At 48.5% G+C, this 25,155-nt stretch overlaps 1 protein-coding gene across 2 annotated transcripts in view; it reads left to right on the forward strand.

Moving 5' to 3' along the window:
- epha4a (eph receptor A4a) overlaps positions 1–14,586 on the forward strand; it is a 46,746-nt gene extending 32,160 nt beyond the window's left edge. Inside the window, exons 7-18 of one of the 2 annotated variants that reach the window (XM_018748638.2) lie at positions 109–268; positions 418–529; positions 3,534–3,592; positions 3,774–3,887; positions 4,016–4,201; positions 9,021–9,082; positions 9,248–9,457; positions 9,718–9,867; positions 10,121–10,314; positions 11,233–11,391; positions 12,039–12,194; positions 13,610–14,586. In XM_018748638.2, coding sequence (XP_018604154.2) covers positions 109–268; positions 418–529; positions 3,534–3,592; positions 3,774–3,887; positions 4,016–4,201; positions 9,021–9,082; positions 9,248–9,457; positions 9,718–9,867; positions 10,121–10,314; positions 11,233–11,391; positions 12,039–12,194; positions 13,610–13,724 — 1,677 coding nt within the window. In that variant the 3' untranslated portion in view covers positions 13,725–14,586. The remainder of the gene's footprint in view (positions 1–108; positions 269–417; positions 530–3,533; positions 3,593–3,773; positions 3,888–4,015; positions 4,202–9,020; positions 9,083–9,247; positions 9,458–9,717; positions 9,868–10,120; positions 10,315–11,232; positions 11,392–12,038; positions 12,195–13,609) is intronic. The other variant, XM_018748639.2, reaches the window with a different exon arrangement.
- The last annotated feature ends 10,569 nt before the right edge of the window (positions 14,587–25,155 follow it).

A 25,155-nucleotide genomic window follows, 5' to 3' on the forward strand; every position in this document is an offset into this window, starting at 1 on the left:
AGGAAGTGAAGTCATCGATTTATGCCACTGACGTTATAAGTGTGACACAGGTGCGTTTGGAAAAAACGGAGCCGACGCTCCATAAGCGTCTGTCTGTCTTTGGTTCAGGATCAGAACGAGAGGAGCTACCGCATCATCAAGACCGCATCCCGCAACGCCGACATCAAGGGTTTGAACCCGCTGACCTCCTACGTGTTCCACGTGCGCGCCCGCACCGCAGCTGGTTACGGGGACTTCAGCACCCCCTTCGAGTTCATGACCAACTCCGGTGAGCGGCGTGGGTGGGAGGGGGGGACGCGGTACATGTTGTGCTTCTACCGTGGTCATCGCCTTCGCCCGGCGCGGTCACAGGAGGAGCTGCCACGTTCATTCGGTATCTCCGGTTTGACCATCTGCGTGTCTGTGCGACCGTCTCAGTTCCTTCCCCGGTCATCGGCGACGGAGCCAACCCCACGGTTCTCCTGGTGTCTGTGGTGGGGAGCGTGGTCCTCCTCATCATCCTCATCAGCGCCTTCGTCATCAGCAGGAGGTGAGTCTCGTCGCACCACCCGCGGACCCCCCCGCCCTCCTTCTCCCCCTCCTCCTCCTCCTCGTCCTCCGCTGTTTCCTCATCTCCACATCGGCCCTCCTGAGTCAGTCGTTCACGGTCCGCTTGCCGTCTCTTTTCCGTGTACTTTTTTCTCCTTTCTCTCTGCCTCCCGCTTCCCTCGTCTCTCTCCTTCTCCCCCAGCCTCCGGCTCTCTCCATCCCTCTCCCGCCTCTCTCTCCCGAGGGGGAGGCCTCTGGTGGAGCTCTGTCTGCTGGCAGCTGACAGTTCCCCTGCTTGTTGGAGGCTTTTTGACAGACGCCTCGCAGTCCTCGCTGATTAAATGTCTGGTGTGTCGATGGCTGCTCTCCATGGTTCTCCGGCCCAGTTGGGACTCCTTCTCCGCCCCCACTCCCCCGGCACACACGCGCACACACACGCACACACGCAGCCGCCCTCCCAACCTCGGAAAGCTCGGCAGAATATAAAAATCCCACGTAGCCGGTGTCCGCTTGCTGTTATCCTCATTAGTCCGTCCGGCTTGTTAACCGCGTCATCCGCGTGCGCAAGGTCGCCCGCAGTTGGCCTTGAAGAACATCGCGCTCCCGTTCCGCCTCTCGTAGAGGCAAACCGAGGGGGACGACGTCGAAAAAAAGCCGCCGGCGCGAGGGGATCCGAACGCGCTCGCGAAATGGCCCAAAAATATCTTTCGCCGCAAAACATCATAAGCGGATTGGAGCGACTCGGAATGTGATTACGGGAGGATGCTGGGAAACGGGCTGTCGGACGCTGACGGACGCTGACGGGTGCCGACATACTGCCCCGCCGTCCCGTAGTTGATGGCTTTCATTATTCCAGGGACAAGATTGATAGCAGGACAGCGGGGAGATGCAATCACTCGCTATTCTCCTTTAGCCCAACAGTAATGGCACAGCAACAATTATTCCTTCTTTGACTTTTTTTCCAGGCGCCAGGTGGTTTTTTTGTTATATATGCAAATGGGAGGTATTTATCTAGTAGCTAAGACCGGGTCAGTGTATGGGGGCTTTCACATATGACTGCATATTATTATGGCCTTTGCATAAATTGCATATTTTACGCTGCCCTTGGACTCAAAGGTCGCCGGTTCGAATCCCACCTCCAGCTGTAGTCCCCTTGAGCAAGGTACTTACCCTGAAAAGCTCCAGCAGAATTACCCAGCTGTATAAAGGGGAAAATAACTAAGTATCCAAACGCTGCAAGTCGCTTTGGAGAAAAGCGTCAGAAAAAATGAGTAAATGGAAATATACGGCGAGAACATTTTGCTCTGGGGATGCGTCCTCTCCGGTGTCACACCTGCAAAGACGCGCCTTACAGATTCAGTTCGGTGTATTTTTATCGTTGTGCTCATCTCGATTAGCAGCGCTGTATTTATTGCCCTGTGAGGACGCTTGTAAAAAAGAGTAATAAATTATGCAGGTTGATTTTTTTTTTTTTCTCTCCCCCCTCTGGCTTTCTCCTTGAGGACACGCTGAACAAACATAAGCTAATTAATTTGGCCCCTTTGTTTTCTCGGAGCCCCAGTTAAGGGCCGCTGGGCATCGGGAGCCTGTTTGAAGAGCAGTTCTCAGCGGCGTCGGTGGCCATGAGCACACAGTGGCTTTGCGGGGATCACAAAGGAGGTGGCTTGTCATAGAGGCCCCCGAGAGAGCGCCTGGTGCTTCCGTTGTTCCTAAAGTAGCCTCAGCAGCCCGGAGCGACAGGAGCCCCGTCACCTTGCTGTAAAGACCACCCCCCCCACACACACACACACACACACACACACACTCATACGCGCAACTAGGACCCTCAGGGAGTTTATTTTATATATATATACCAGACACTTTTCTTCAGTGTGACGTACAACATTAGGTTTGCACACTAAGCTACTTGAAGTGGTTTACTCAGATGGGTAATTTTTACCGTATCAGTCCAGGGTTAGTGGGATAGGACAGGATAGGGATAGGATGGTTCTTTATTAATCCCTGGAGAGCAGTTCACAGACACAGTAGCCTAATGCACGACACATAACAACACAGAATGAACAAATAACAATTAGAATAAAGAAGAAAATAGACACGGATAGACACGAAGTACAACATTTGGAAAATAAATTATAAAAATAATTCATTGCTAAGTACAGATCCTATGCTGCGTACCTCGCTCGAGGGTACCGCCTCGGAAGTGGGTTGCGAGCCCGAGTGCTTCGGGCGCCAGATGAGGACTCGACCCACTACCCCACCTGTTGCCCCATACTCCATCCCCGCTCCGAGCCTCCAGTAAAACCCGGCCCCGCAGCCTGCGGCCCCAGTAATTACCGCAGTATAACAACAGTCTCACATTCCCGCGTGTTTCCTGTGCTCCTGGGCTAACGGTGGAGTGAACCCATGTGGAACGGCCCCACCCCGCTCAACACCCTCCATCCCGGAGGGGGGGGGGGGGGTTTCTGTGTCACGGGACTCCTTGTCGTATGAGTCGGCGGCACTGGCCCCTCCCACCCCACGCAGGTCCCCGGGTCGACAGGTGACAGTGGGAAAGGTGAGGGTGAGGCGGCAGGGGCAGCGATTAAAGCGGAGGGGACCGGTCACAATGGGGCTGCTCCAACAGTAGCCGTTTTGTGCCCCTGTCCCCTTCTGGCTAGGCAGGTGGTCTGTGGGATTTCTGCTTCTCAGTCGCCCTTTTGTTTTTTTTTGGTTTTTTTTTTTTGTTCCGCTGTTCTCTTGGGTTGGGCAGTTTAAAGTTACCGAAAAAGACAAACAATTAGTACTCCTGTTTCTGGTCATTGGATCATCTTTTGTAAAGACCGGGAAAATTCCCATCCCCGGTTTACGGTTCCAGTGCTGGGATGGCATTTAATAGCAGAGTCTCCTGCCAACCTGGGATTTCTAGAACAGGGTATGTGGAAGGAATTTGTGCTCCTTCCTGGCTGCCGCCTCCAAACCATTATTCCCTCTTGTAATCATTGTCATTACCGTGTTCTTTATTACAGGAGGAGCAAGTACAGCAAGGCTAAGCAGGATTCCGACGAAGAGAAACACTTACACCAAGGTACGGCCCGGTGCCAACAATGACAACTAAACTGTGAAATAAATGAGGTAAATTTATGGCGCTGACGTTAAAATAGACTGAAAGTGGATAAAAGCTGGAGCTGCCAGCAAGATGGAGGGGATTGAAAGCAGATGTCCCCTGTTTCTCCTGTGTGCTCATCCCCGCTTGTCCTCTCCCGCAGGTGTGAGGATATATGTGGATCCGTTCACGTACGAAGACCCGAACCAGGCCGTTCGGGAGTTCGCCAAAGAGATCGACGCATCCTGCATCAAGATCGAAAAAGTTATCGGAATCGGTAAATTCTGAGTTATTTCCTGGTTTCTCCTGGACTTGGGTTGCAGCTCCACCTTCTTCCCACCGGGATCCTTGCTGACTGCACCCGAGCTCCTCTCCGTTGACGTCCCGCCCCCTCCTTTCCGGCAGGTGAGTTCGGGGAGGTGTGCAGCGGACGCCTGAAGATGCCCGGCAAGCGGGAGATCTGCGTGGCCATCAAGACCCTCAAGGCGGGCTACACCGACAAACAGAGACGGGACTTCCTGAGCGAGGCCAGCATCATGGGCCAGTTTGACCACCCCAACATCATTCACCTGGAGGGCGTCGTTACCAAATGTAAGTCCTCGTGAGCATCCCCAACATTCCTTACTCGGAAGGGCTGTGGAGACACTTTCCCATCCACATCTGGTTTCTGCCTTATGGAATCTCCCAAAAAATTCAAAACAGTCCCTTATTCTTGCTCTACATTATTTGCTTATTTACAAATAAACCCATGAATCTCAAAGCCTCAAAAACTGGTTAGGCAAACGCTAAGCATGAAAGGGGGGCATTTTGCAATACAGGTGGTCCTCAAAGGTGTGTCGCGGGGCTTTGGTATATTTTTTCCCTCAAATTTCACACATTATTCCTGTCAAAATAACGCTAAAGTAGAACGATAATAATAATGTCAACACAATGCAGTATTTTAATTGTATTTTCATGCCGCACATTTATTTTCACTTTCGTTTCTAAATCTGCTTTCGTTTGCTTTTCTTTTCTGCTCAACCAGAATGTGCTCGCTTTCACCGGTCAATGAAAAGTCAGTTGTGTGGAATCACAAATGTCCCGCAAATTAAGCAAAGTTTTTGGAAAAGTCACGTAGTCGCTGACGGACGCACTGACCGAGTCCGTAAGAGCCTCCAGTAGAACCCAGCCCCGTAGCCCGTGGCCCTAGTAATTACCCAGCAATTATTGTGCCCTGCAGCCGCACGGCCTGTCGAGGTTACCGTAGCGCCGTCGGGGCGGTTAGACATTACGACCAAACGTCGGGGCTCAAAAACAATAAGGCCGACGGGACGTCAGTCCGGGTCGTCGTAAGTCACACGTGTTGTTGGTCGAAGCCCACCTGTAAACCGCGGGGGGCCGAGACCGGTCTGGCCTCTTTTCCCCATCTTTGCTGGCCAGAGACACAATGTCAAAGCCCCCAGACCTGAAGCGTGGGGGAGTTTTCTCCTGGGAACATGACAGATGGAAGGGGCCTTTCCATGAGCTAATGTGTCGCAAAAAATGGTTACGCTGTGAAAGGGCCATTAATCACGGTGTCAGCTCTAGAAATGTCCGCCGGCCCGCGGTGATACACTATCTGCCAGACAGGTTGTCCTTGATCACTTTTTTTCCTTTCAGCAGAAACGATAACCCCCGATCCCTGCACGTGCATAAGCGAGCAGCTCGTAGCACGACGATAAATAAAAACATATTTCGAGGCCGTATGTCAGCGTGCAAATCACGGAAGCTGTCATTCGTCTGGACCCAAACAGACTTGTGTAATTGCTTAATTACACGGCCGTTTTTGTTTGCTCGGTACATCCGACGCAAACGCATCTGGCATCCGTTGCCCCAGCAAATTTGTTTCTAATTTTTCTGGCGTCTCTAAAAGCGGATGAGGTTCGATAGGTCTTTCGGAAAGGGCGAAGTGTTCGGCTTGGCCGCCCGCGCCGCGGAGCCGCGGCCAGGAGATGCGGAGGCCGGACGGACTGGTGCTGTGTATCCTGACAACAAACCCCCGGCGTTTATCTGCCTTCCTCCCGGGGAGATAAGCTCACATCTTGTCGCACGGTCGTCTGCGAGGGGCCCGGCCGAAAGAGCCCGGGTTGTACGCCGCCCCCCCGCCTCCGGTCTCCCAACCCTCCTTCTCGGCCGCTTATCAGCAATCGGGCTTTTCAACAACAGAGGCAGGAGGCCGAACGAGAGCGGAGTTGAAGAATGCGGTTTTATCAGAGCAGAACCTGAAAGGGCTGCAGTGTCTGGGCAGCGTGAGCGGCACACCAGGTCCATCCCACACACACGTGGCTGGGCTCCCTGCCTGTATCCCGGCGGTACTAATAATGAATTACTGCTGGTAATAACACGGGCGAGCACAACTTACAGGTGGTCCTCCTATCCGATGACTCCCTCGTATGTTGTTGTTCAAAAATCCCCTTATACTGTATTATATGAACTGTAAGCATATGTAATTAACGTGCATGAATGCTATGTTTTATAAAAGGCCTTATATTTTTCCATTAATTTCACGCATTATTCATGGTAAAATAACACTAATACAGAACAATCATCATATAAATACAGTGCAGGTACTTATGACTCTTGTAGTTAATACTGTACTGCATTCATGAATGAATACTGCACCCTCACCCAGACAGTAATGAATACGTAACCAACTGATGTCACCATATAGCAGATGGATCCGTTGGTGTTAGATGTTATGACCTTGGGACTTCAAAATAACATAATAAGGTTAATTGGGCGCCTATCCTAAGTCCGCGTCATCACAAGTCATATGTTGTAACTGGAGGACCACCTGTATGTTCAAAGTACGTGGCAAAGAAAAGCATTGCTTTGTTTTGCTATCATTATTTCTTGGTTAAATTTTTTTTTTTTTTCCTCTTTAGGGAGAAAAATTCAATTATTGTTTTCTTCTTGATTAGGCCTTCACACTTGCATGTGTGGGTGGAAGCTATTATTTTAATTGAAAATATTCTCAAAGATTGTTGAAAGGGGCCTTGCTCCCCCCACCCTTGGCCCACAACACTTTAACTTAATTTCCAGCAGGGCCAATTAGGTGCTGTTAATTGTTTATTATGTTTAACGTGCATTAATAGATAAACAAAACAAACGTCCAAGCACGACTGAGCAGGGCCACAATTACAGTCCCAAAGATGCAATGTGTGGCTTGTTCTGTTGCGGCATCTTCAGTACCGAGGTTCCATTTGCATAATGTGGCTGCGGGTAAATTAAAACGATCACGTCGATCTCCAATATGGCTGGCTTGACCCGTTCTGTTGCCTTTCTTATGCTCCCGGGAACCACGGGCGCTTTACAGCCGCGGCAGTGACAAGCGGGTAATGACGTACTCGAGGCCCGCAGGCACAGCAGTAAACAAAAAATTAACATGTAAATTGGATGGGAGAACAGAAAGAAGGGGGAGAGAAAGGTCAAAGGGCAGGCTTTTTTGACTGCATTGGGGAGAGTCGCTCTTAACAAGTTCATGGCGTCTGAGCGACGAATGCACAAAGATGTCTGGAAGAGCTGATTTGTAGTTGTGCATTTTCATTTCTATCATGCCAATCCAACACTCTCAGCACCATGACTACCCTTTTCCAGAACAGCCTGGCAGCAGCTAAACTCTACTAAACCAGCTTTAAAGAATATACCCTCGTGCAGGTATCCATCGACTTACAAACTCTTTAACCAAAATTTCGGTGTAACCGCTCTTGGCTTTTGATTCCTGATCTTCGATTTCTTCTTCTTCATATGCCTTCCACCACTCCTGGGGCACAGGCTGCCAACAAGGGCACTCCAGGCATCCCTAAGAACTGAGATGTCTTGAAGTTTCCTTGTTGGTGTTTCTGCAGTTGGCAAGGTTTTTACGGGGTGGGGTAGCTAGCCCCACGCCCAACCCTCCCCCTTTCTCAGCCGTGCTTAGCACCGTCCATGGTGGAGTTTGATTTTCGATTCACAGAACAAAAAAACAAACCAGTATAGCAAAATTTATCTGAAGCATATCCAAAAAAACCTGACATTTGCACATCGCACAAGTAAAGCGGAAGTACGATAATAGTACTTTAGTTGGTGTGCCTGCATCCAGATCTCTTCAGATCGATTGGTGTATTGGGAATGTGAGAGTGTTGGTGTAAGAGAGCAGGGCATTTTGGGAAGTGTATGAAATTCCACAGGCTTCGACTGACAGCCGTATAAAGTGTGTTATTTAACTGACATATTGAAGAGACAGCAAAACAATTAGCAGGAAGAGTTTATGACGGTTTTTTGCATATGTATAATTTAGCAGCAGTGGGCAGTTTTAGAAAGTTGTTCACAATTAACATGACATGCCCTGTGGATCCCTTTTGATTTATTGCTTATCTTGTGGAGAACTGATCAGTTAAGGGCGAAAGGTGGAATTACCCTGGAGCAGTAAGTGTGTAAGTTTTTTCTAACTACTAAAATCGTGAGTTGATGGTTATATAGGTGTTTTAAATCTCAGGCATCTAGTGATATTTGGGAAAATTGGTTTGCAGGTTTTTGGATGGACTGGGAACGCATTATTTTTCCTCGCTCAGTGGAAAATAGGCTTTCATTATCCGAAATTTTGATATCCACACTGTTTTCAGGAACAGGTTTAATTTTTTTTTTTTTTTTTTTTTTTTAAATCGAGGGATGTCTCCGTGTGTGTGTGTGTATCTGTCTTGAGAGTTTCTGAACATTTTGAGTACCCCTCAGTAACACAAAACCACAAACTGTTTGAGGTCTTTCAGGAGCCCGTCGGGATCGTAGCCATCATGTGTTTTACCCCCTGTGGGAATTCCTCCAGTGAAATAAAGCCCTCACGGCAGGCCTTGGAATGCCAGAGAGGGTTTAATGTGGCAGATGGGACTCTTATGCTGTTCCTAAATAATAAATAATTCACGGGGACCCTGGTCCAATCCACACAATGTCAGCTGAAGTGAGGCAGGGAAGATAGATGCTCTTGCAAGACCTTTCCTTTGTCCCACTTCATTAGCTTAGGCTTTACCTTAGTCTTTGTCTAACGTCCCAAGATGCGCAGAGGGTAGCGCTGGTGCTTTACAGCCCCTGATCTCTGGATTTGAATCTGGTTCAGTCTGTGTGAAGTTTGCATGTTCTCCAGTGTTCTTGTCGGTTTCCTCTAGGTGCTCTGGTTTCCTACACAGGTGTTTCAGGTGAATTGGTGACTCTAAATTGCCCTGTGTGTGTGTGTGTGTGTGTGTGTGTGTGTGTGTGTGTGTGTGATTGCTCTGTGATGGACTGGTGTCCTGTCCATGGTGTACCCTGACTCACACTCTACTTGTGGAATAGGCTCTAGATCATATCAATACCCTACAGAGGGCAAGCAGTTGATGGAAGTGGATGGAAATAGATAATCTCCCTCTTTGTCCTGCAGGTAAACCAGTCATGATCATCACGGAGTACATGGAGAATGGGTCGCTGGATGCATTTTTAAGGGTAAGTTATAAATGGAGATGGCAGAAGGCTCTGTGCCGCTGTCCTCGGATTATCGACCGAGTAAACGCAGTATGCAATGTGGTAGCGTTCCCCTCATTCCTCATTTCTTCAGCGGCCTGAGTGTTGGCACAGGTGAGTGATGGCAATGGTATTTCTCTTGTTCAGAAGAACGACGGGCGCTTCACTGTGATCCAACTTGTGGGCATCTTGCGCGGCATCGCCTCAGGCATGAAGTACCTCTCGGACATGAGTTACGTGCACCGTGACCTGGCTGCCCGCAACATCCTGGTCAACAGCAACCTGGTGTGCAAGGTTTCAGACTTTGGCATGTCGCGTGTGCTGGAGGACGACCCCGAGGCAGCCTACACCACACGGGTAAGACGAGGGAAAGTGTGGGCTTTTGGCACTTGCAGACTCTCTGGCAACTTCAGCACTCTTAAAGTGCGCCACATGGGACATCAGCCTAACGACATAAATCAGCGTCTTCTCTCTGAAGGTGATTTGTCGAGGCCTGTTGAGGAGATTCTCGGATGCAAATGAATAACTGTGGTGTGTGAAGTTTGTGTGTGTGTGTGTGTTTCTGTCTGTGTGCACATGCCATTTGAAAGGAAATAACAGGAATGTATCAATCGCAGGGTGGGAAGATCCCCATCAGGTGGACTGCCCCCGAGGCCATCGCCTACAGGAAGTTCACCTCCGCCTCCGATGTGTGGAGCTACGGAATTGTCATGTGGGAAGTGATGTCATACGGAGAGCGGCCATACTGGGACATGAGCAACCAGGATGTAAGTTCTTCTTTACGGTGTTATAATTGCTCATAGCTGTTGCCATGCAACCGATATGGAGAAGCAATAAACAAAAACAAGGCCTTGCCTTCTCCACATCGGTTGCATGGCAACAGCTGTTTTCCCATAAGCCCATGACTCCTCACCACCATTATGGTGACATGATGGAAAGAGCCCTGAAGATGAGCCATGTGGGGTCCGGGATGCCCTGTACCTGTCCGCTACCCCTAATCCTCTGTGAACCCCCTCCCAGGTGATCAAGGCCATCGAGGAAGGCTACCGGCTGCCCCCGCCCATGGACTGCCCCGTGGCTCTCCACCAGCTCATGTTGGACTGCTGGCAGAAGGACCGCGGCGAGCGACCCAAGTTCAGCCAGATCGTCAACATGCTCGACAAGTTGATCCGCAATCCCAACAGCCTGAAAAGGACAGGGGGCGAGACGACCAGGTGAGCTCTCGTTCTCTCCAGCTGTTGGAAGGGCGGGGCCTGCAGTGGTGCCGGCGGCGGCGCCGCTCACAAAGAGAGCCGTGACACGACAGCGGCCCGAAGCGTGGCGCGGGGTGTGTGAATCGCTGTCTGCTGTCATTCCGAAATACTTTCATACGTTCCGTTGCTCCTCACATTCGCTTACACACAGGTAGGGCACCTGTCGCCTCCCATTCGTGTGCCTTGAGCTAATCGACGCATAGCCGTTAATCCAGACGGTCGGTAACCGGCGGCACTATTTTTACTTTAGTTCATGTTTTCATGGCCTTGTTTGTTTTGTACAAGAACTTTGTCTTTTTTTCTTTTTTACAATCTGACCGTTGAACCTGGAGGCCATTAGTTACTTTTTAATTCCATTCATGCTGAAGACGATCCACTTACGTTTATTACCGTCAAAGAGGGTGTGGAATCCCTGTTCCTGTTAATGGCTGGATCATCATTAATGGAACGAGAAAAGGAGTCCTGGCCGACTAATTAGGAGTTTACATTAACAGAAATGGAGACAAAGGGGGCAGCCAGGCTCCTGTTGGGGGGGTTTACTCTACTGCAGCGTGGTTCACGTGGCACAAGGGGCGCCTCAGCGCTGTTCATCTGCTCTCCGTCGAGCTCACTTGTCCCCAGGAGGGCGGTTGAACAGGGGTATGAACAGGGTCACCATGCTGATCAGCTGGGGGAAGCCTGGTAAACCGTGGATGAGAATGTAGCACGGTGGGTTGTCCATCCTGGATTTAAAGGCATAGCTGAGGAGTTCTCTGATTGACAGGAGTGAGGAAACACTGTCAAAGCAGGTGTGTAAATGTGTGTGATGCAAGGTCCACCCTTGTAAATAGTAAATTCCCCCAGACCAAGGAGTACCCCCTTCCCACCTTTGTCTCTCAGCCCTGACTGTAGAGCCCCCACGTCCCCAGGTGCAGGGACCACCCCTTTGCCCTCCCGTGCCGTTCAGTTTCTCTCGACGACGCGGGAACCCACAGCGATCCGCCGTACCTCTTCCACAGCGTTGCACCATCTCCACCCAGCAACGGGAGGCAACGTGACGTGCGTAGATATAAATGATCTCATTTGCATATATTGATATGCATTTATGCAAATGCATTGTCAGCTCCGGCCGGACTCTTTGTGCCAATTGAGAGTCTAAAAAAAAAAAAACATTTGAAGGCTCAGACTCCAGTTTGAAGGAAGAAGAGCAGTGACCAATTAATTAATCATTAAAGCTGAGAATACCAGCTGGTTACACTAAATGTCACACTCCATTACGGTTTCCTCCATCCATGTGGATTAACCAAGCCTGGGCAAAGAGGAAATTGCATTTAACTTAGCTTATCATAATGATGGGACGAATGGAGCAGATGAGGGCCAGAGGTCCCAGATAGTAGCTAATTCAGCTACAAACTTTTACTTTTGCAGCACTTGTACAGTCAGTCAGAAGTGGTCAGTGTCTACATTATGTCTTACTGCCTGTCACGGCGCCTGCGATGGGGATCTCGAGCGCTCGCTGGCTGCGGGCGATTTCTGCTTCTGACTTCACCTGAGGCTTTAATTTAATTGAGCTTGTTGCTCCGCTGCGGATCCGGCGCTCTTTTACATTTATTTATTTATTTTTTTATTTTTGCTCGCTTGTTATCGAGCGCGGAGCAGGAGCCGGAGAGCGCTGCCGTTAAGCTGCTGTCCCCTGTCGCTCCCAGGCCGAACACCACCCTTCTGGATCCCAGCAGCCCGGAGTTCTCCTCGCTGGGCTCCGTGGCCGACTGGCTGCAGGCCATCAAGATGGAGCGTTACAAGGACAACTTCGCGGCTGCCGGATACACCGCGCTGGAGGCCGTCGTGCAGATGACGGAGGAGTGAGTACGCCGCAGCAACGATGTGACTCCGCAAGCTTTTCTACTTCTTCATACAGCAGTCCCCCCCTTATCCGCGGGTTCGCTTTCCGCAGTTTCGGTTACCCAAAAATATTAAATGGAAAATTCCAGAATTAAACAAGTAATGAGATTTCAATTGCGCGCTGTTCTGAGTGGTGTGGTGTGATGAAATCTTGTGCCGCCCCCCCCCCCGGAATGTGAATCATCCCTTTGTCCGGCGTATCCACGCTGTATACGCTGCCCACCCATTAGTCACTTAGTAGCATCTCGTTATGAGATCGACTGCCACGGTATCGTAGCGCTTTTGTTCACATAACCTTTTTTTTTTTTTCAATTTTTTTTTTTTCTTTAAATACACACACACACACACACACACTGGCTGAAGCCGCTTGTCCGAAGTGGGGTCGCGGCAAGCGGGAGCCTAATCCGGCAACACAGGGTGCAAAACTGGAGGGGGAGGGGACACACCCAGGACGGGACGCCAGTCCGTCGCAAGGCACCCGAAGCAGGACTCAAACCCCAGACCTGCCAGAGAGCGGGACCCAGCCAAACTTGCTGCACCACCACACCCCCTCTTTTTTTTTTTTTTTTTTTTTTTTTTTTAAGAAAAATATTTTATTTAAAAAATCAATAGTTATGAGGACCTAGGCATCGGTCCTTAGTTTTCTTTCTTCTTCATCTATATGGGAAAAAACATAGTAAAAATAAGGTTCAGTACTATCCACGGTTTCAGGCATCCACTGTGGTTCTTGGAATTTATCCCCTGCGGGTAAGGAGGGGCTACTGTATAACTGTTGTTATTGAATAATAACATTAGATATACTTTCTATATAATATGCAATACAGTTGGTAGCGCAGTGATTTGAGATTCTGGTTCAAATCCCCCCTTCCAGGTCTAGTACCCTTGAGCAAATTACTTACCCTAAATTGCTCCAGTAAAATTACCCTGCTGTATGAATGGCTAAATAACTGTAATAAACTTACGTGGAGGAAAGAGTCAGATTAACGTAAAAACATTAAGTAAAATTAGAGCGCTTGCCTTTGGAAGATCCAGGTTTGAATCCTACGGATACTGTAGTATTCTCAGTCGAGGTACTTCTCCTGAGTTGGCATGGTAAAAATGACCCAGCTGGGTAAATCAGGGTATGTAACTTAGAGTGTAAAAGTAACATTGCATGTTGCATTGGAAAAAAGCCCCAGTTAAATGAATTAGCAGTAATATGTTGTTTTATGGGCGATGCCATCATTTTTCTTATTTTTAAATATAAGAATACCCAGTTTATGTTACAGTTTTACAATATCTTGAGCTTTTAAGCGGATGTTGTGTCAGTGACCGTTCTGTGAACGTTTATTGACTGATGTGTTTTTTTTTTTTTTTTTTTTTCTCTGGCGGACAGGGATATGGCGAGGATAGGGATCTCTTCGGCGGCGCACCAGAACAAGATCCTCACCAGCGTCCAGGGGATGATGTCTCAAATGCAACAGATCCAAGGCAGAATGGTTCCCGTCTGAGCCGAGAGCCGGCAAACTCATAACAACTGCTTTTTGAAACGGAACGAAATAGTAAAATAGTTTACCTCATCCATGCACTTTAAATTTGAATTTTTCCTTTTTTTTTTTTTTTTTTTTTTTTTTTTTTAAAAAAAAAAAGAAGGCAGAAGACGAGAAATGCAGAAACAAAGGCACTTTTATAAAGATTCATTCCTGCTCTTTCACGACCGGATATTGTCCATCTGCAGCGTTGTAAGGGAACGACAGGTTCAGCAGAGGCCCAACTGGTGTGCCTTCAGAGATACCGCAGAACTGGGAAAGATTATTATTATTTTTTTTTTTTTTTTGTCCTTCTCGTCAAATTTGCTCCAAGAGTTCTTCTTGCGAGACATCCACAATCGTGCGTGTTTTTTTTTTTTTTTTTTTTTTTTTAATGCTTTGTTTTTTGCCATTTTTTCCGCAATTTGCTGCCATGTCAGACGTTAATGAGGGTGTTTGTTCAGGAGACTCGCTGAAACTGCGCTACCCCATCTTCGTGGAAGCACCTTTTTCGGGTGGGGCTTATGGGGTGTTTTTTCTTTTTCCCATTGGTTTGTTGCTTTTAATTTGTTGGAATGAAATATTTTTTCCTCAGGACATTCTGGGAGAGGCTTTGATGAGAAGGAGCGTCTTTCCTGCTCCCCCCCCAACCCAAACCCGTCGTTGTATATAGACCTTCCTTCCATGTCCAGATGTTCTACCTACGTTTGGCTGCACATGCTTTGTGGACCGGCTCAACGCTGGCCATTTTTTTTCTTCCCGGACCGAAAGGGAACCAGCCTGACGTTACCAAAAGTTCCTTCCCGGTTGGAAAAAACAGAAAAAAAAAAAAAAAAAAACAAAACAGCAAAAGTGATAAAGAAAACATGCCTTATTATTGGAAGTTCCTCCAATGCTGAATAAAGGTGAGCATCATGAATGTTTGGCGCATGTTCTCGAACCCGGTACTTCCGTCTTTAAGTGGAGACTCACAAAGGCCGTTGGCTTTTCCGTGTGATTTATTCATGTCGTAAAATGAATGGGAGTCTTGCCGGAGACGCAGCGGAATGGAAAGTTGGTCCAAAAAGCTTTTTGCTGGTTCGGGGGCTTTTGGGTGGAGCCCGAGCAGCGGCCGCGGATGAAAACATCTCCCTGACGGGAGCAGAGCTCCGCGCTCTTACGGCTAAACAGTTTCTGTGTAAAACAGAAAGTGCAGGACGCACGTTTGAAGACACGCCGGAGCAGCTATAAAAACGACCGTGCTCCTTATTTGATCATTTATTCAAGGCGAGGGCCGCCGTCTTTGGGGCACCTGCTTCGGGCTCCGCCTTGTCAGAGCTGTTGAAAAATAAATGAGGAGCCGCCTGCCCGTGCGCCGCTGTTGCTGGCGTGGGGTGGGGAGAGACGATGAGCAGTAGCAGGCTGTCGTTCGCTGCCTCCGTCATGCAGTCCGACATGAGCTGCGGTAGCTGGGCAGGTGGTGTGTGTGTGTGTGTGTGTGTGTGTGTGTGTGTGTGTGTGTGTGTGTGTGTGTGTGTGTGTGTGTCCCGTTCCTGTCCCATACCTCCTCCACCTCTGGCTGCTTGGTGGTCCCATGCACTAGCGGTCCAAAATGAAAAGCCCAAAGGCTCCCGGTTCTGGCTGCAATGTGCTCGAATGGGCTCCCTCCATCCCTCAGAGCTGCTGAATCCCCCTCGGTGTTCAAGAAGGGTTTCAAAACGCATCTCTTTCGAACCCTCTCCTCTCCTTGTTTCCTGTCATAAATGTTCACTACGTTATCTGCTGAAAAGTACTCCCCGTCAATTGTATATACAGCCACCTGTGTGATGTGCGCCGGCAAAACGATGGTTTTGGACAAAGTGACTGTACCTTGAGAATCGTGTTTTCTGCATCTGTGTCTCTCCATCGGTTAATGAAATGCACCTTTGTTTGCTCTGAGTTTGTTGCTTTAGAGAAAATCAACTGCTAAACAAACAATCGTGACTTGTAAATATAAATGTCTGCTTGGGAAAGAAATGGTTGTGTGTCTAATCTGATTCAATATTAAGGGAGCACAGTGGCACAGCTGGCACTCGCTCCCCTGGCCTGCGGGTTCAGAGATGGGTTTAAATCCAACTTGGTCGGCATGGAGTTTGCACGTTCTCTCCAAGATGTGTTTCAGCGGTACTCCAAAGTGACGCACAACGACCGTTTTTGCCGGTGCACCTCACACAGGTAGCTGCATGGAGAACTGATATTAAAAACAAAGGTATTTTATGACAAACAACATAGTGCAACTTTAAGGAGTAGATAGATAAGCAGAGAAGTGGATCAGAAAGTAATGGGTTTTGAGACCCTTCTCGAATGCTAAGCGGGATTCAGCAGCTCTGAGGAACAGAGGAAGCTCATTGTGTATAAGTGTGTTCCATTGTTCTGGTGTGTGGATTTGTAGATACTTCTAAGCAGCTTGTTGCAGTCCATGTGTAAGTTTCCCTGGACAAAGACATTAGATAATGTGAATCAATAATAGAAATTATTAAGTACAACTACTAATAACAAGTAAAGACCATATTGGTCAAGACTGTGTGGAGCACAAGATCTGTTCTGCAATGACTTCCCACTGAACAGGTTTTAGGTGCAGTTAAAAAAAAAAAAAAAAAAAAAAAAAAAAATGACACAGGTTTAAGATGCAAGATTAGAAGTGAAATTCCACTCTAAAATGATCTGCCTTTTTATTATTAGTTAGATTTGGGAACTGTCTTCTTCTCTTATCTTGAGTTATTGCCGCTAGGTTGGCATTTCCTTGCCAAGGGTGCCGTAATGTGATAGGTGGACCTCCGGGCTAGCGGAGAGCGATCAATTTGGAACGATCAGCTGTTTATCTAACATTCAGTGTGGCGTGTCACTGAAAATTGATTAATTGGGTTGCAGGCTGGTGATGGCGTGATTTGGCAGCCAAGGAGGGGGCGGGGAGGGGAGGGGAGGGGAGAGGGAAAGAGCGAGAGGGAGGGAGAGGGGGTGGTCCCGGCACACTGACTCCCCGAAACAGACTTATTTCTGTCCCTCCTACTTAGTGTGCCGTGTGATTGTTATCATCTGATACATAATTAATTTTTTTTTATCATTTCCTTCTTTTACTATGTTAGACGGTTACTTATAGTTTACCTATTTGTACAGCTGGGTCATTTTTATTGGGTCGATTCAGTGCAACTACAGCGGGTGGGGGGGCTTAGAACCCGGGTCTCCCTATTGCAAGGTGACGGCTCTAACCACTGCGCCCCCTGCTGTCCTCCAGTATGTGAACCAGCCGCCGTAGCCCATCGTCATCGCAGCACGCGCTCCTCGCAAGACAGGAACAGAAGAGAACCACCTCGCCACTCTCTGCTCGATGCCCCTCGGCCGCCGGGACGAGGACGCCGACCTCCCAGAACCTGAAAAAGACAGAAAGACAAAAAAGAAGAACTTAACATCCATTGCCTTTTTAATAAAAAAAAAAAAAAAAAAAAAAAAAAAACTAATGATGACACTAAAAACATTAGAGGAATGTAATATAAACGATGTTGCTCCTGCAGATTATTTACTTATTTTACTGTTTTTTTTTCTTTTTTTTTTTTTTTTTAAATCGGATTTTGTTTGCATGTCACAGCTGCGCAGTGTGTGTGACAGAATGTCTACTAAGTGCTACCAGTAAATCTAGTTGTGTCCACCGTTGTCATTGTGGAAGAAGGCAACGGGAAAAGAAAGAGAAAAAAAAAAAAAAAAAAAAAAAAGCCTGGCTTGCTGTCCGTCCGTCGCAAACTACACAGGGTACGCTGCTCTCGACCTGTACATTTACGAGAGACGCAGAGAAATGAACAAAATAATAAACATTTGGAGAACAAAAAAAAAAAAAATGACGTGTACAGTAAATCTGAGAGAGTCCCGGATTTGACTCTCCGCCTCACCGGTCTCTGCGGACGAGAGGGCCCGAGGAGTGTAACCGCAGCAACCTTCGGCCTTGGGGACCGCGGCGGGTGGTGCCCCGCCCCCTTTCCCAAGCCCCTCCCGCCAGCCACGCGGAAACATACTTCGAGATGGACCGACGGAGAAGACGGGGCGGATGAGGCCTCGCGGTCCACGGAGCTGGAGAACCGTTGAACTTGGCCCGGTCGTTCGTCGACCGGTACGCGGATCCCGGGAGCCCCGCGGAGAGGTGGGGGGGTTAGGGGTGCGACATCGCGGCTCCCGGTCCTCCGGGCCCCCGGAACGCAGAGGACTGTTCCAACAGGTACACAAACGTACTTCTACCACGCTTTCCGCAGGACTGTTTTAAAAAAGGGAAAAACAGTGTACACTATGTTAATTTTTATTTTTTCTTCATTTTTTTAATTTTTTAACACCAAATGTCAGTGAGACCTGTTTCAAAGGTCGGTCATCGTGTGATTTATGTTTCTTTTTTTTTTAATGACTGTTTGATGCTCACGTACTTCAAACGCTTCAGCCCTCTGCAATGGAAATTTAGTTTTTTTTTTTTCCTTTTATCCTTCAAGGACCTGTTTGGAATATGCAAGGACTACGATGGGAGGAGGGTAACATAGAATGTACTGTACAATGCATTAAAATTTTAGTTTGTTATGGGAAAAACTAACAAGACATGATTTATTTTTATTGTATGCATTCTGCATATGATGTAGTCATATAGATTGCTTTTTTTGTGTTTCTCCTTTTTTGATGAATTTAGGTACATGTAACTTATGTCATTTATTTATGGTCTTTTATATCTAGTTTGTAAATTGTAAAATAATAGCAAAATGAAGAAATAAAGGAGTGCCGAAGTGCATTCTTATTAAAGTAGGATCCGTTTGAACTGCTGTCGTCTTTAATACTATCAGATAGCGTGTCAGCGGTAGAGGGCTGTTTTCAGGGAGGGGTTTCCGAAAAGTTTCGCGGTTCCTCCGAAATTACCGCGGTTAATTACAGTACAGCGCGGTTGAGCGGGAAGCCACAGACATGGATATAAAGATGCATGATTTGTGTAATCAGAATGTGTTACGATGCGCGCTGCTGGGTCTGTGTGTGCAGTGCTTTGAGTTCATTGTTCCCACACACACACACACACACACACACACACACACACACACACTGCCTTCCTGTAGTTGCTGGCCGGATGAAAGAGGTCCTGCGGGACGCTTCTCCGTATGTCCTACGGCGCCCTCGTCGTGCCCCACCCCCCAAGGGCGCTGTTCGGAGTGGGGCCGCTAATGCCGGCCTTGGGTCCGCCTGCCGTTCGCACCAGACTCGGCTCCCTTTTATTTATACGGGGCTTCAGCGCCGAGTGTAAACACACTTAATGGTGTTTGAAGTGGAGCTCGGAGGCTCTGGCCGCTCGAGCCGGGGGCCGCTCTGATGTGAGGAGCCCATTCTCCCGCAGCCGCCTCACCCCCCGCCCTCCGTGACTGATCTCCAGTCTCTGAACTTCAGGTCCTCTTATGGGCGCATCGTAACAGGCGGACCGGCTCCGAACCCCGCTCCCCCCGGCCCTCCTGCCCCATTAACAGTCAAAGCACCTGACGTTGTCCCGGGGCGGGGGTCTTCGGGAAACCGCGTCTCCCCCTCAGTATAGCTCCTTTGACACAGAACGTGTCCCCCCCCCCCCGCTACCTAGTGGTGTCGGCGCTCTGATCGGCCCAGACTTTGACTGAAAAAACCTTGGTAAAGAGTCACGACGAGGCTGCAGACATTTGCTCTCCTGCCGGGGGGGTGTTTGCAGGAGAACGGGACGCAAAGTAAATATTCCAGATAGAGCGGCACTGGGCAGAGGGTGTGGTGGTGCAGTGGGTTTGGCCAGTGCCTCCTGTGTGGCGAGTCTGGGGTTTGAGTCCTGCTTGTTTGCCTCGTGATGGACTGGTGTCCCATCCTTGGTTTGTCCCCACACCCTGTTAGGCTTGGGCTTGACTCAAGACAAGCAGTTGCAGACATTGGTTGGAATCTGCCTGAATTGAGGCATCACCTTGGTGCCGAAGGACACAGGTTCAATTCCTGCTCCTGCTGTAGTACCAGTTGAGGTACTTACCTGAAGTGACGCAGTAAAAATGACCCAGCTGTATAAAGGAGTAAATCAGTGTAAGTAGCTTGGTGTGCAAACATCACACTTAAAGTTGCTTTGGAGAGAATGAATGAAAAGGGAGCTTGGTAAAGGGGCAGCTGGTAGTATAGTGGTTACAACTGCTGCCTTTGGACCCAAGGGTTGCAGGTTTGAATCCTGCCTCCTGCTGTTGTACCCTTAAGGAGGGTACTTATCCTAAATTGCTGCAGTAAAATTACCCACTTGTATAAATGGGTGAATAATTGTAGGTTATTCCATTAATGCTGTAAGTTGCTGCAGAGAAAAGTGTCAGATAAACAAATGAATGTGAACAATGACAGGTGACTCTGTAGCAGAATGCTACCCTGACCACTAACTGAGTTACTATGGTAAATGCTGACCAGGGAGTCATAAAAGTGTGTGTTGTGTTCTTGAACAGTCCATCCAACCCCCAGAATAATGAACCGAGGCCTTAGTGTCCCGCCTGCACACACAACCCATCATCTGCACTCAAAGGCCTCTGTTTTTATGGCCGCGGAGTGAAAACAGCAGGATAATAGAGGATGTTTAAAGAGTGGCTGGATAGAGAGGCTGCAGGTGAGCTTAAACACACACACACACACACACGCACAGAGGTGTACAACATGAATAACTCGGCAGTGATAAATAAACAGAATTAATCTGAACCCCGAATTTTCACATGAACTCCTCTCATCAGGTGGCGCAGCGGGTGGAGCTGCTTCCTGGAAAGGGCCTGGGTTCGAATCCCACCTCCTGCTGTAGTACCTTTGATCGAGAAACTTGTCGTAAAATGATGCAGTAAAATTTACCCTGCTCTATAAATGGGTGAATTAGTGTCAGTGCAGTACTTCACGCTGTAGGCCACAGTACTTACCGAACGCTGTAAGCTGTTCCAGAGAAACTTGATTGGGTATCAGACCCATAACTTAAGAAATACTGGTGTTGACTGAAAAAAGACCATTGGCTATTGTCTGAGACTCCTCATGGTTGGGATGCTTTCAAAGTACCTTGTAAGAACCTTGTTTAACACTCTGTCCTGTTCTTGTGGGGCTCGGAAAAAAACGGCTCAAAAGATGTGCGGCAGCAGCGCATTTTCTCACACTGTCTTCAGCGCGCCGCCCGTACCTCTTCTAGGCGTCTCCAAAGTCTCTCGACCGCTGTTCCCGAGTTTCGCAGCTGCCACCGCGGTGTAGGGGTTGGGCTGCTGGATGTGACGACCGGAGGACTGGACGGCAGGCGCTCCTGCTACTGGTGTCCGGGCCGTGACCTCGACACCTCTGAACTCTTCAATCGGGCCGTGTAAATAAAAAATTGACCGATTTCGGGCACTGTCGGTGGGCGTTCGGAAGGGTCAGTGGGGGAACACTTAGTTATTTACGTATTTATACAGCGGGGTAATTTTACTGGAGCAATTTAGGGTAAGTACCTTTCTCAAGGGTATCATACCTGGAGGTGGGATTCGAACCTGCGGCCTATGGGTCCGAAGACAGCAGCGTTAACCAGCACTTTAGCAACCGCCCCCCTGGCCAGCGTGAGACGCCCGTCCTCGGCCGGTGACGTCTCTGTGAAATGAGACGTTTTTGTGCTCTGGCTGCATCTCACACGTGTTGGTAGGAGGCAGCCTGCACCTGACAGGGAGGGTCGGTGCGGCCCGGACTAACCGGAGCTGAAGGGCCGAGTATTGGCTGCTGTGCGGCAAGCTGACGTGAAATAGGGGTCTTTCTCATTACATCCGGAGGGGAAATTGCTTTTGTCATCACAATCCGAAGGCCCTTTGTCAACGCGCTTCCCAGCCGCCCGGTCAGATCGTCGAAGGCGGTGGTTTCGGGAAAGATTAGATTAGTCAATTTCTTTGGAGGAAAAAAGGCGGTTAAAGCACCGGGATGAGGGTGCGCAGGAGTTAATGGCACGCGATAGCATGTGGGACATCTGCGTCTCTGGAGACGGCACAAGAAATGACAGCGTTGCATTTCCAATTCAGATTAGGAATATTTACAGAGGGCGGACGGCAGCCGGGCGACCCTCCTCGGTCCCGATCGCTCTTCGAGGAAACCCGGGCCGCGTCGCTCCCGGAAGATGCCGGACGGTGGCGGAAGTCGAAGGACGCTCGACGCGCGTGACCTCCCTTTGGTTCCCGATCCCACGAAAAATCTCCCGTGAAGTGTGGCCCTTGCGAGCAGAATTAATCCCATCACTCGTAGGGCTCTCGTTCCGCATGGGGTGGTTGATGGCACAAGTGGCCCCTGTTTCCAGCTTAGAGGATTTCCTGCTTATAGCCCAGACAGTCATTATGCTCATAGATTGACATCTCTATTCTCCATTTTACTAAAGGAAACTAAAGCATTTTTCCCCTCTTTGAAAATTCATAATCCTCCCTTTTTATTGTGTCTCTGGCTGAATATTTAAATGCGAGGAAGCGGCGCACTAATTACAGTAGCAGGTGGCTCAGTGTTGCTTCACCGTGGTTCAGATGCTGACAGAGTAGCTCGGGAGGTGCAAGGAGCCGGCGGTGCTGACGGGGCACGAGAGCACGGCGTCACTGCGTCACGGAGCTGCGACCGGGAGGCAAAAATCGGACGGGACGTCTTCAAACCACCCCAGTGCTCGCCCTGCAGTGACCGAGTGGGTTGGGATCCGGCTGCGGCTGTAGATTGTCTTCTCTACGGGTTTGTCAGAACTCTAAGGAAAAAGGTGGAAAGAGCAACCGCTGAAAAAAAATACGTGAAAAATTTAAAGAAAAAAAAAATTAAAAACCTGGTTGCAAAACCGAAGAATAAAACAGTAACTTTGAGAAATCTCGAAATCGGAGGTTCGCAAAGTTAAAAATACAACAAAAAATGCTGATGCTCTCACTGTCTGAACAGCGTAACTGAAAAGTAAAAAACACAACGAAAATGTGGCGATACTATTTCTATCCATGACGTGATTCTCCGTGAAGGCGATCGAGTTTCAGAGCGATAAACCGAGAGCAACATTTTCTCCGAATGTATTTATGGGCCTTTTTCTAGGAGGGCTCCTTTGCTTGAAGGTGACTCTTAAAGGGACCCGCGACCTGGAAACGGTTAAAAACCTCTGCTCTAGATGTTCAGGGCACCTTTCTTTCCGGAAAAAAAAAGAGGAAAACAAGGGTTTATGGGAGCCGAGAGGAGGGCAGAAACAGCGTTCGGGGACGTGTCCGACTTCAGCCATGCATGTGATGGCTTATTAAAGTTCTATAAGAGCAGCACTCAGCACATGGGGCAGCGAGGCCTTTTTCCAACACTCCTCCGACGACGGGAATTAGCAGGAGCTGACGGGGGGCTCGGAAGCCGACGGACGAGGGCGACCGAACACGATGGGAAAAGTGCGGGAGGCGACGGTTGGAACCACAACGGAGAGCGGAAAGCGTTGCCTTCTGCGGAGACCCGTCACGGGAGCGTGCTGCACCGAGCCATTTATGAATTGGCTGGACATGAGTATTTATCACAATTCACTCGTTTATTCGGTACGGTAGCCCCCCCTTATCCACGGAGGATATGTTCCAAGACCCCCAGCGGATGCCTGAAACCGCAGATAGTACCGAACCTTATATGTGCAGTACTATGTTTGTTCTATACATACACACTTATGATAAAGTTTAATTTATAAATGAGGCACAATAAGAGATGAGCAACAATAACTATTAATAGAACAATTAGGAAAATATACTGTAATAAAAATGCGAATGTGGTCTCGCTTTACATTTACGTTTATTCATTTAGCAGACGCTTTTCTCCGAAAGTGACGCACATCTCGGAGAATTTGTGCATTGCATTAGGAGAAAGAGACGTGGCTGCAGACGTGCGATTCTTAAGTAAACCTAGTTTGTTTCTTTCCACTTTATGCACCGATTTTTATCACGCGAGTAGGTGCATAGAACTCAGAATAGACGATTCCTGATCACCTTCCTACGATTTTTGTTTGTTTTTTTTTAAATTTACACAAACATTTACATACAATGCAGGAGTAGCTGCGTAAAGGCTCATCTGGGCACAATCACGAAGTTATGGTGCATGAACATTTACACTATATATGAGCTTCAGAGATGATGGGCGAAGTGAGTCCGGAAAAGGTGAGTTTTCAGACCCCTCTTGAATGTAGACAGAGTTTCAGCAGTTCTGAGTGAGAGGGGGAGGTCGTTCCACCACGACGGAGCCAGAACCGCAAACCTCCGTGCTTTACCTTTCGTGCGCGGGACCACCAAGTGGGCAGAAGTAGATGAGCGTAGCGGTCTGGTTGGGGTGTAGCGGTTGATCAAGTCTTGTAGATATCTGGGAGCAGTTCTATTGATGCATTTGTAGGCCATAACCTAAAATTAAATTTACTTATCTAGCAGATACTTTCCTCCAAAGCAATTTCCAATGAACTCTATGTAGTGTTATCAGCCCACACACCTTATTCACCACAGACTTACACTGGGTCACTCATCCATACATCAGTGGAACACACACACTCTGTCACTGACACACTACAGCAGAACCTGAACAGCATGTCTTTGGACTGTGGGAGGAAACCAGAGCACCCAGAGGAAACCCACACAGACACAGGAAGAACATGCAAACTCCACACAGACTGAGGATGGATCGAACCCACACCCTCTCACACCACCCAGGCACTGTGAGACAGCAGCACTGTTTGCTGCGCCACCCTCTCTTTCTCTCTCTCTAACACTATCCTATTGTACTGATTTCATCACGGTACTCAAAGCGGCGCGCAATTTAAAACTTATGAATTGTTTATTTCCGGAATTTTCCATTTAATATTTTTGGACTGCGGTTGACTGAAACCGCGGAAAGCGGAACCATGGTTAAGGGGGCACCACTGTATTTTTCTCCGAAGCAGCTTACACTGATTTACCCATTTACAGCAGGGTAATATTCACTGCACCTATTCAGAGTAAGCACCTTCACCAAGGATCCTAGAGCCAGAGGCGGGCAATGAGCCCAGGTCTTTCGATCCCAAGGCAGCGGCACTAACCGCTGCCCGGAGTGTGTGCTACATTTCAGGGTTGTATACAAATGACACACGATATTTATTCAAAGTCATAATATTCAATATAATAAAAGAGCAAATTTCATAGACGCTCAGTAATAAAGACAAAGGGAACCAAGTCAATCCTGGAGGCTTCTTTTTACTGTCCAATAGAAGTGTGTGTGGTTGTTTGCCATACAGTGTGTGTCGCTCGCTGTGAATATCTGTAAAAAAATACAGCTGTGAAAGATATTGCGTTGTAACCTTGTCTTCGTACACTATTACCTCACAAATCTTCTGGGCCGAACAACCTGCAGCGAAGAGCAAGACATCCACGCGCACGAGGCTTACAGAGCACGACTCTCGAAGACCTCTATGGAA

This window comes from Scleropages formosus, chromosome 10, assembly GCF_900964775.1.
Source record: "Scleropages formosus chromosome 10, fSclFor1.1, whole genome shotgun sequence".
NCBI lineage: Eukaryota > Metazoa > Chordata > Actinopteri > Osteoglossiformes > Osteoglossidae > Scleropages > Scleropages formosus.